The sequence below is a fragment of the Pangasianodon hypophthalmus genome, chromosome 28 (assembly GCF_027358585.1).
Source record: "Pangasianodon hypophthalmus isolate fPanHyp1 chromosome 28, fPanHyp1.pri, whole genome shotgun sequence".
Taxonomy (NCBI): domain Eukaryota; kingdom Metazoa; phylum Chordata; class Actinopteri; order Siluriformes; family Pangasiidae; genus Pangasianodon; species Pangasianodon hypophthalmus.
In genome coordinates, this window is record NC_069737.1 from 13975302 (window position 1) to 13986850 (window position 11549).

General features: G+C 38.4%; 1 protein-coding gene across 1 annotated transcript; it reads left to right on the forward strand.

The window, feature by feature from the left end:
- The first annotated feature begins 4768 nt into the window (after positions 1-4768).
- Positions 4769-10999, forward strand: LOC113547335 (CD209 antigen-like protein E). The gene is made up of 6 exons (XM_026947614.3): positions 4769-4970; positions 5679-5909; positions 8309-8451; positions 8526-8641; positions 8900-9043; positions 9994-10999. The coding sequence occupies exons 1-5, from the start codon at positions 4838-4840 to the stop codon at positions 9039-9041; spliced, it is 765 nt and encodes a 254-aa protein (XP_026803415.3). The 5' UTR covers positions 4769-4837; the 3' UTR covers positions 9042-9043; positions 9994-10999.
- The last annotated feature ends 550 nt before the right edge of the window (positions 11000-11549 follow it).

The window sequence follows — 11549 nt, forward strand, 5'->3', positions numbered from 1 at the left end:
GCACTAACACCACTTCACCTCTATCAGCACTAACACCTATTCACCTCTATCAGCACTAACACCGCTTCATCTCTATCAGCACTAACACCACTTCACCTCTATCAGCACTAACACCTATTCACCTCTATCAGCACTAACCCCGCTTCACCTCTATCAGCACTAACACTTATTCACCTCTATCAGAACTAACACTTATTCACCTCTATCAGCACTAACACTTATTCACCTCTATCAGCACTAACACCGCTTCACCTCTATCAGCACTAACACCTTTTGACCTCTATCAGCACTAACACCACTTCACCTCTATCAGCACTGACCCCGCTTCACCTCTATCAGCACTAACACCTCTTCACCTCTATCAGCACTAACACCGCTTCACCTCCAACAGCACTAATACCACTTCACCTCTATCAGCACTAATACCACTTCACCTCTATCAGCACTAACACCTATTCACCTCTATCAGCACTAACACCTATTCACCTCTATCAGCACTAACACCGCTTCACATCTATCAGCACTAACACCTATTCACCTCTATCAGCACTAACACCGCTTCACCTCCAACAGCACTAATACCACTTCACCTCTATCAGCACTAATACCACTTCACCTCTATCAGCACTAACACCTATTCACCTCTATCAGCACTAACACCTATTCACCTCTATCAGCACTAACACCGCTTCACATCTATCAGCACTAACACCTATTCACCTCTATCAGCACTAACACCGCTTCATCTCTATCAGCACTAACACCGCTTCACCTCCAACAGCACTAACACCACTTCACCTCTATCAGCACTAACACCTATTCACCTCTATCAGCACTAACACCGCTTCACCTCTATCAGCACTAACACCGCTTCACCTCTATCAGCACTAACACTTATTCACCTCTATCAGCACTAACCCTGCTTCACCTCTATCAGCACTAACACCTCTTCACCTCTATCAGCACTAACACCGCTTCACCTCCAACAGCACTAACACCACTTCACCTCTATCAGCACTAACACCTATTCACCTCTATCAGCACTAACACCGCTTCACCTCTATCAGCACTAACACCGCTTCACCTCTATCAGCACTAACACCTATTCACCTCTATCAGCACTAACACCACTTCACCTCTATCAGCACTAACACCGCTTCACCTCCAACAGCACTAACACCACTTCACCTCTATCAGCACTAACACCTATTCACCTCTATCAGCACTAACACCTATTCACCTCTATCAGCACTAACCCCGCTTCACCTCTATCAGCACTAACACTTATTCACCTCTATCAGCACTAACACTTATTCACCTCTATCAGCACTAACACTTATTCACCTCTATCAGCACTAACACCGCTTCACCTCTATCAGCACTAACACCGCTTCACCTCTATCAGCAGTAACACCGCTTCACCTCTATCAGCACTAACACCTTTTGACCTCTATCAGCACTAACACCACTTCACCTCTATCAGCACTGACCCCGCTTCACCTCTATCAGCACTAACACTTATTCACCTCTATCAGCACTAACCCCGCTTCATCTCTATCAGCACTAACCCTGCTTCACCTCTATCAGCACTAACACTTATTCACCTCTATCAGCACTAACACCGCTTCACCTCTATCAGCACTAACACCTCTTCACCTCTATCAGCACTAACACCGCTTCACCTCCAACAGCACTAACACCACTTCACCTCTATCAGCACTAACACCTATTCACCTCTATCAGCACTAACACCTATTCACCTCTATCAGCACTAACACCGCTTCACCTCTATCAGCACTGACACCGCTTCACCTCTATCAGCACTAACACCACTTCACCTCTATCAGCACTAACACCGCTTCACCTCTATCAGCACTAACACCTATTCACCTCTATCAGCACTAACACCGCTTCACCTCTATCAGCACTAACACCACTTCACCTCTATCAGCACTAACACCGCTTCATCTCTATCAGCACTAACACCTATTCACCGCTATCAGCACTAACCCCGCTTCATCTCTATCAGCACTAACTCCGCTTCACCTCTATCAGCACTAACACCATTTCACCTCTATCAGCACTAACACCGCTTCACCTCTAACAGCACTAGCCTTGAGGCAATAATTAATGTTAATTAACTACATTAATTATTATGTTAATAGAAATTCTGCACAATGATAGTAAGACAAATATGTGTGTGTGTGTGTGTGTGTGTGTGAAAGAGAGAGAGGGCAAACATGTTACTCTGCGGTTGGTGGAGGTTAGAGTGTTAGATCTACTGGTATGAAAAACAAGAAAACAAGTATGTGCCATAGATCTAGATATATATCTACATGTTCCACAGATCTGAGATCAGTTTTATACATTTTTATTTTATTTTCACTGAAATAAGGTCAGTTTTTTAACTAAATACATTCTGGATAAGTACCAATGTTTCTTATCTGTATTTAAGTAATTTTTCATTTCTATATTTATTTTGGTGTGATCTTATGAGATCTGATCTTAGTCTTGCATAAGAAGGCTGTTTTCTACTTTAAAAGTAAATCTATACAAATAATTTAAGATTTACTGCAGGAACACATCAACTGATTCATATAAATAATTGAAAATGAATCTTAAAATCATGTAAAAACAAAAACTTAAGGAACTAATAACTCTGTATAAGGACATGATGGGGACTAGAGCATGGTACAAAGTGCAACACTATAATATTTTAAAGTTACATAAATGTTTTAAGTGGTTATCAAGACCATGTCATGAGATCAATATCAGCATGAGAACTGCACTTCTGTTATCTTCACATTTCATCACATGAAGCCACAGCTCTTCACTTCCTTTACTACCAGCAACACATTCATTTAAGCTCATACAGCATACGACACACTCGAGTAAAGAGGTGCAGCTGTACAGTCGCGTTCTCAGTGTTTTACTGAATAGTTTATATTTTAGAAATATTTCATTTATGCATGGAGAAGCTGAAGAGAGACAATCACGAGGACGTGACATGGTCACCTATACAATCACTACAGCACTAACACCGCTTCACCTCTATCAGCACTAACTCCGCTTGACCTCTATCAGCACTAACTCCGCTTCACTTCTATCAGCACTAACACCGCTTCACTTCTATCAGCACTAACACCGCTTCACTTCTATCAGCACTAACACCGCTTCACCTCTATCAGCACTAACACCGCTTCATCTCTATCAGCACTAACACCTATTGACCTCTATCAGCACTAACACCTATTGACCTCTATCAGCACTAACACCGCTTCACCTCTATCAGCACTAACACCTATTCACCTCTATCAGTACTAACCCCGCTTCACCTCTATCAGCACTAACACCGCTTCACCTCTATCAGCACTAACACCGCTTCACCTCCAACAGCACTAACACCACTTCACCTCTATCAGCACTAACACCTATTCACCTCTATCAGCACTAACACCTATTCACCTCTATCAGCACTAACACCTATTGACCTCTATCAGCACTAACACTTATTCACCTCTATCAGCACTACACCTATTCACCTCTATCAGCACTAACACCACTTCACCTCTGTCAGCACTAACACCTATTCACCTCTATCAGTACTAACCCCGCTTCATCTCTATCTGCACTAACACCTATTCATCTCTATCAGTACTAACCCCGCTTCATCTCTATCATCACTAACACCCCTTCATCTCTATCAGCACTAACACCTATTGACCTCTATCAGCACTAACACCACTTCACCTCTATCAGCACTAACACCTATTCACCTCTATCAGCACTAACACCTATTCACCTCTATCAGCACTAACACCGCTTCACCTCTATCAGCACTAACACCGTTTCACCTCTATCAGCACTAACACCGTTTCACCTCTATCAGCACTAACACCTATTCACCTCTATCAGCACTAACACCGTTTCACCTCTATCAGCACTAGCCTTGAGGCAATAATTAATGTTGATTAACTGCATTAATTATTATGTCAATGAAAATTCCGCACAATGATAGTAAGACAAATATGTGTGTGTATGTTTGTGTTTGTGTGTGTGTGTGTGTGTGTGTGAGAGAGAGAGAGAGAGAGAGGGCAAACATGTTACTCTGCGGTTGGTGGAGGTTAGAGTGTTAGATCTACTGGTATGAAAAACAAGAAAACAAGTATGTGCCACAGATCTTGATATATATCTACATGTTCCACAGATCTGAGATCAGTTTTATACATTTTTATTTTATTTTCACTGAAACAAGGTCCGTTTTTTTAACTAAATACATTCTGGATAAGAACCAACGTTTCTTATCTGTATTTATTTTATTTTTTTTATTTTTTTTGGTGTGATCTTTGGTGAGATCTGATCTTAGTCTTGCATAAGAAGGCTGTTTTCTACTTTAAAAAATAAATCTATACAAATAATTTAAGATTTACTGCAGCAACATGTCAACTGATTCATATGAATAATTGAAAGTGTTATAAATGAATCTTAAAATCATGTAAAAACAAAAAAAAAAAGGAACTAATAACTCTGTGTAAGGACATGATGGGGACTAGAGCATGGTACATAGTGCAACACTATAATATTTTAAAGTTACATAAATGTTTTAAGTGGTTATCAAGACCATGTAATGAGATCAATATCAGCATGAGAACTGCACTTCTGTTATCTTCACATTTCATCACATGAAGCCACAGCTCTTCACTTCCTTTACTGCCAGCAACACATTCATTTAAGCTCATATAGCATACAACACACTCGAGTAAAGAGGTGCAGCTGTACAGTCGCTTTCTCAGTGTTTTACTGAATAGTTTATATTTTAGAAATATTTCATTTATGCATGGAGAAGCTGAAGAGAGACAATCACGAGGACGTGACGGTGGTCACCTATACAACCCCCGACGATTTTGAAGGCTACGACACAGACACAGAGGACGCCAATGCAAAGAGTAACGAACAAATTCAATGCACAGGTACACAAGATTTAAAGTTGGCCTAATAAACACACGAGATCAGAGGAAATGAGCGAAATAGAGAGTTACATTGTAATGAGAACTGCTGATAAAACTAGATAATTCATATTCTATGCAAAGAAACGTGCGTATACAAGGTTACACACGATACTGTTGATAAATGAGACCCCTGGAGTTTAAAGAGCAGCCCTAAGTGTTTATATGTGGTTATATAGAGAGAGCATGTGCGAGAGAAAAATGTGAAAAATGTGAAGAAAGAAAAATGAGAAAAACGAGAGAAAATAACAGAATTAGGATCTAAGTTTAAGAGCGAGACTAATAAGTGAGGAAATAGCCCAGCTGGTGGTCCTGAGCTTGGAAGAGTCAACTTTAAATAAAAAAAAGTCAACTTCAAATAAAAAGAGGCAAAAAAAAAAAAAAACCTGTTAACCTTTCTAATTTTGTCATTTTATAGTCATTAATATTCTGTATATTTCAGTAAAGCTGCTGAAGCTTCATGATTTCTTTAGTAACAGCAGCACAGTCACTAAACTGCATCAGTACAGGGCCCATAAGGAGAGAGGTGCAGCTCTGCAGTAGTGTGTCTGCAGACAACAGCCATTTTATCCGCATTTACATTTTTAAAAAAATTGCATTTTTGTGATTGCTCTGTAAGGTTTTCCAGGTATTAAAATGAACATACATATGTCTGTGCCTGTTCCCCTATAGAAGGAGACACGACAGAGAGAGGCTGCATTTTTTTCACAGCAAATGTCCTGTGTGTGGGGTGTATTTTGTTTTTTGTTTTGCCGATGATTGTCATCTCATTGTATGGGATCCAATTCAACAAATTGACTGCAGAAAAAGACCAGTTACAGACCAGCTGCAACATCCTGACTACAGAGAGAGACCAGTTACAGACCAGAAACAACAAAATCCAGGAAAGGTTGGCTGCTTTTGGTGAGTAAATACTATAAACAGGTTTCCCATGCATCCTGGAAACCTCTGGGCAAGTGGGGCAGTCTGCATAAAGTGCCGTCGGCCCTGATCTTGCCTCGCTGTTGTGATCGTCATAGTTATTGTGTCAACAATACAGCTTGCTGTGAGCATAGACATAGCTAGTGACTCGGTTTGTGGTTCAGTAATAATGTGTAAAACTGGGTAATTGAATGTTGAGCACAGACTTACTATTGTTATACTCTCAGTTATATTATAATGCATAAACTGAGGAGTTTTGATCCTGATATTTCGAGTACAAAGCATAGTCTCGCGCTTCAAACTCAGACGAGTCATACCTTAGATTCACTTGTTCCTAGAGGTCGCAAACAATCGTAAAGAGAATGCCGACTAAATCGGTTCCATGGGGAAAATCACATTGCAAAATAAAATGTGCTCATGAATTGAATGCAGGGGTCAGTTTCTCAAGAAACGCACCCGGGAAATGAACATGGGGCTAGCGAGTTCTTGTCTGCCATCCTAAAGGCCCTTATTTCCACCTAGTACCTTTAGTTTAGAGCAAAGTATAGCTTGTAGAAATGGACAACATTTTAAAAAAAAAAGAAGGTTGTGTTCAGGGCAAATGGGGATTAAGGGTGAGGGCATTTTGAATAGATGGCTTTTGCGTAGAAGGAATTAGCCTGGAATTAGTCGTTCGACACTGTGTCATATGGCAAGCTCTTTTTATTTTTATTATCTTGACCAGAATCATGCTAGCTATAAATACATAATATGGCCAAATGTTTTTGGACATCTGATGATCACACTCATATGTGCTTGTTGAACATCCCATTCCCGATGTTAGTCCTCTTTTGCTGTTATAATAACTTCCATTCTTCTGGGAAGGCTTTACGCTAGATTTTCCGTAACGCATGTTGTGTACACATTACGCCTTTAAGGCGGAAAAAATACTAGAACCTGGTTACAAGTCAGTGGGTTGGTTTTTTTTTTTTTTGTTTGTTTGTTTGTTTTTTTTGGCTTAATTACCAGCTAACAAGATCATGCTGCAAAATTGAAGTGAAAAGCGTAACAAGTTATTAGCTGTAACTGAGCTCATTATAACAATGAAATAAAATGATATAAACTACACGTGCATCATGTGCTCTGTTTTGAACAGCAGCGGAGATACTCGTTGAATTCTCGTACAGTGAAGTCACCTTGATAAACAGCACGCTGCTTCATTTTCTTAATTTAAGTCTCCGTTTATGTTTTGAGAGTGAAGATATTCGAGGCTTTATCTGTTTGGCAGCTCGGACAATTGCAGCTAAGATGCAACAGAGAAAGGTGCTCAATGGTCAGACAGCAGTTTATTAAGGTTCGTATAGGATACAAAATAGGCAAAAAGGAAACACATATTACAAGATACAACATACTTTATTTTGGTCCAACTAAAAGCTGCATACACCACAGACATTTAAATCATCTGACTTGATAGTTATCGCCATAGTTGGAATCTGTTAACGATTCCCAATACTATTGTCAGTCGTCCCACGCCTAAGGTCCCGATGCCTGGCAATCACACTAGCTGTGTGTCACTGAAAATGTCATGGAAAAGTTTTGAAAAATTATGTCTTAAAAAAAGAGGGAACTCTGTAATAAAGCCTCAGTCACAACCAAGGCAAATTAGGAACAGTAAACATATATTCAGTACATTGCAGAGTTTACAGCCTGGTACTGTTTCTGACATTTTACCTCAAAATCCCAAAGAATTACTTAAATAAATTATTTGTTTCACAGAAAAACATTAAAATACAGTGTTGTGCATTTGCAAATGTGTATTAAGGAAATATACATTATTATTAAGGTATTAAGGAAATATACAGTAATGTGCAAAAGTCTTAGGAATGCTGTAGCAAAGATGCCTTCAGAAATAATGAAATTAAATGTTTCTACATTAAAAAAAATACTATAATGAGCAGTAAACAGTAATAAATGAAACAATATTTGGTGTGATGATCCTTCGCTTTTAAAAAAAATAGTATCTCAGGTGCAGTGTGTGCAGTTTTATAAGGAAATGAGCTGTAAGTGTTACTGAGCATCTTGCAGAAGCAGCCACAGTTCTTCTGGAGACTTTGACTGTCGACTCGCTTCTTATTTCTGCAGCGAAACCCAGCAGCCTTCATTATGTTTTTATCTGAAAAGTGTCTCTTATGTAATCTGCTGCTTTCTTTACTGACATACAAACATTTTTCTGTAACATTTCATTTTGTGCTGGAAAACTACTGTTTGAAATGTTTTTGTACTGAATCAATAATGTAGAAGTCATGAAATAAAAATCTATAATAAAGTTCGTACTAAAAAAAAATCGGGTGCCTAAGACTTTTGCACAGTACTGAATGTTATGTGTCCTAATATGTGATTAGATGCAGATGTTAAATGGGGATGGAGATACTTCAGCTTCAGTCTTTACTACATCTCTACTGAGGAGAAGAACTGGACTGAGAGCAGACAGGACTGCAGAGAGAAAGGAGCAGATCTGGTGATCATAAAAACCACAGAGGAACAGGTGTGTGTGTGTGTGTGTGTGTACTATAAAGTCTAAACCAGGGTATTTTTTTCATATTGTGTTCTCAATCACAGGAGTTCATTATTAAAGAGCTGGGCAACTATCGTCGGGCTTGGATTGGTCTGAGTGACAGAGACAGAAAGGGAACGTGGAAATGGGTGGACGGTAAAGAACTGACCAACGGCACTGGGTAAGAAATGGAAATTAATTCTGTATTTATTCCCATTTTATCTCACTTGTGTGAATCAAATCGTACCAGCCAACTTAAATAACAACCGTAAATACTTCTTTGACACTGCAGCAGATGGATGAAACCACGCTTCATGCTTCAAAGATTATCTCCTGTTTTATTCTTATTGGTCAGAGTTATGGAGATGTTATAAATCCCAGTGAACACAGGATAAGAGTGTTATAAGAGTTATGTTGATTCTGACACTCTGGTTTTCAGGTACTGGTATGATGCAGAACCGAATAATGCAGGTAATAATGAGACCTGTGTTGAGATATGGAATGACCCAGAGACGAAGGGCTGGAATAACACGTCCTGCTCTAAGGAACAATGGTGGATCTGTGAGAAAAGAGCTTTTTAATGGTAAGTTGAGGACTGTACAGCCAAATTATAAAATGCTAACAAACAAATTAACAAACCTGACCAGCTGTAACTATCACTTGTGAAGAGTTGTTTTCATGTGACCATCTTAGTTAACCTGCTCACACTGAACTGTGCCATGCTGGACGATGTTCAGAGGTTGTTCAGAATTTCATATTATGTATTTCATATATTTTTTTTATAGCATGTAAACATACAGATTAACAACGACAGAGCTGTTTCAGATACTTAAGTCCACTGATCTATTATGCTGTAGAAAATAGTTAGCTGCAGAACAAAAAAAAACTGAGTCTATATATGAGAGTTATGAATTATCATTATAAATACAGAGAATTATGAATCTACCATTTCCGTGACTATTATCTTCCCATGTTTTGGCTAAAACATTCTTAGGCTAGTCAAATTCACAGTAAAATCACAGTAAGGCCTCCTTAATTTATTCTACAATTAGCACTTTTTGTAGAAGAGCTTGATTTCTGAATGCCTAGAAAATGCCTAGACTTCACTTGCCAAAGCAGCTCATGTGGTCCCATGTTTCCGTTTTGCAACATACAGTGTCCCCAAAAAAGTATTTGGACGCTTAAGCCACACTTAAAATCCTTAGAATTCACTGCATTAAAAAACAACGTGTTAAACCAAGTGGCATTTATTTTAAAGAAAGATCTCATAAGCACACTTTTCAAGCAAAATCTTTCACAAAATATAGATTGAGATGTTTAAAAATAATAGCTATACTATTCAAAATTAGATGAACATGTATTTGGACACTATTCAAACATCCACTATACATTGCCTTGGGAACAGCTTTTTAAAAGTAATGACATTGTCCTTTTGTAATTTATTAAAAGGTTTTCTAGATGTAAAGAGTGAGTATTGATTTTAAATGTATATATTAACTGAAAATATACGTGTCTGTGCTCATTCTCCCATAGGTGGTGAAACTGCAGGGGGCAGATGTTACAGAGTGACTGCAGTGTGTGTGCTGCTGCTGTGTGCTCTCCTGCTGACTGTCATCACAGTGCTGTGGATCAAATTCAACAACCTGAGTACAGAAAACAACCAGTTACAGACCAGACACAACACCCTGACTATAGAGAGAGACCAGTTACACAGACTTTTGCACCTGACTGTAGCAAACATTATTTTATAATCTATAATCTTGTGGTTTGTCTTGTAACTTTTGTCTGAGATGCAATGCGATTAACTTCAGTATCAGTCATGTATATTTTATCATCAGTACACTGTGCAAGGCATGCTATTTCCTTCCTGCACTAATACACCTGAGACAGCTCATCAACCCATTAACAAGGCCTTTATGAAGTGAAAATGGGGCTGCTAGAATAAGAAACCAGACTGCACAACTGCACAACATCTGCCCCCATTCTGACATCAACACATAAAGAATAAGATACTATTATGGGACAAAAGTACATGTTTATTAGAGCTAGTATTGAACCTAGATTTTCATCAGAAGTTCAAATTGTCATCAGAAACATGGAAAAAATGATGGCTTGGATGCCATACAAGATATTTAACTTCCAAATCTCTGCATTTCACCTGAAGTCATTACTGCCATGATTTGTTGCTTCATTTATTGAGCCATTAATACAAGAGAAAAGCTGAATCTCAAATCAATCCCTACTTACATTACTCACAGTGCACCATCTTCCTGCTACCATGGAGCCATTTGGGATTCAGTCATGAAAGACAGGGTGCCATGGTGGGGTTTTATGCTTGAATGGCATTTACACTACATTTAAATGAACAGCAGGGGGCAGTATGAATTTGAGTAGACCACAGTCTCTGAGCTCCACATCCCTCCAGACAGGTGTTGGATGTGAAGAGCCCTTACAGGGTTATGGTGCTCCTTACATTGTGCTGTGCAGAAACCACGCCCATTATTTACAACATGTTTAGTCAAAATAAATAAATAAATAAATAAATAAATAAATAAATAAATATGCCTATGAAATAAATAATAAAATGAGTAAATGCAACAAAATTATGAATAAGTTAATATTTTGTGAAATAATTTAATTAATAAATATCACAGAATTCATTATTATAAAATATTATATCATCATTATTATCATAATGCCCTTTTTCATTTCATCATTTTCTATTTTTTATTAAACAGACCTTGAGAGTGTGTCATGACTAGAAATAACAGCAGCTACTAAAAAAACTGTCTTTAGTGGGATTTATTTCCATAACAGGTTTGTCCATGAAACTAGTAAACTCCCATAATCAAATGCATGATGATGATGGTGATGATAATAAAGATGATGGTGATAATAAAGATGATGATGATGATGATAATGATAAAGATGATGGTGATGATGATGATGATAGTGATGATGGTGATGATGGTGATGGTGATCATGGAGATGATGATGATGATGATGATGGAGATGATAATAATAATGATGATGAAGATGATGATGGAGATGATGATGATGATGATGATGACGGTGGTGATGATGGTGAT

Coding starts and splice junctions, on each gene's coding strand:
- LOC113547335 (XM_026947614.3), top strand. CDS start 4,838: ATGGAGAAGCTGAAGAGAGACAATCACGAGGACGTGACGGTGGTCACC. Junction 5,910..8,308: donor GGAAAGGTTGGCTGCTTTTG/GTGAGTAAATAC, acceptor ATATGTGATTAG/ATGCAGATGTTAAATGGGGA. Junction 8,642..8,899: donor GAACTGACCAACGGCACTGG/GTAAGAAATGGA, acceptor TCTGGTTTTCAG/GTACTGGTATGATGCAGAAC.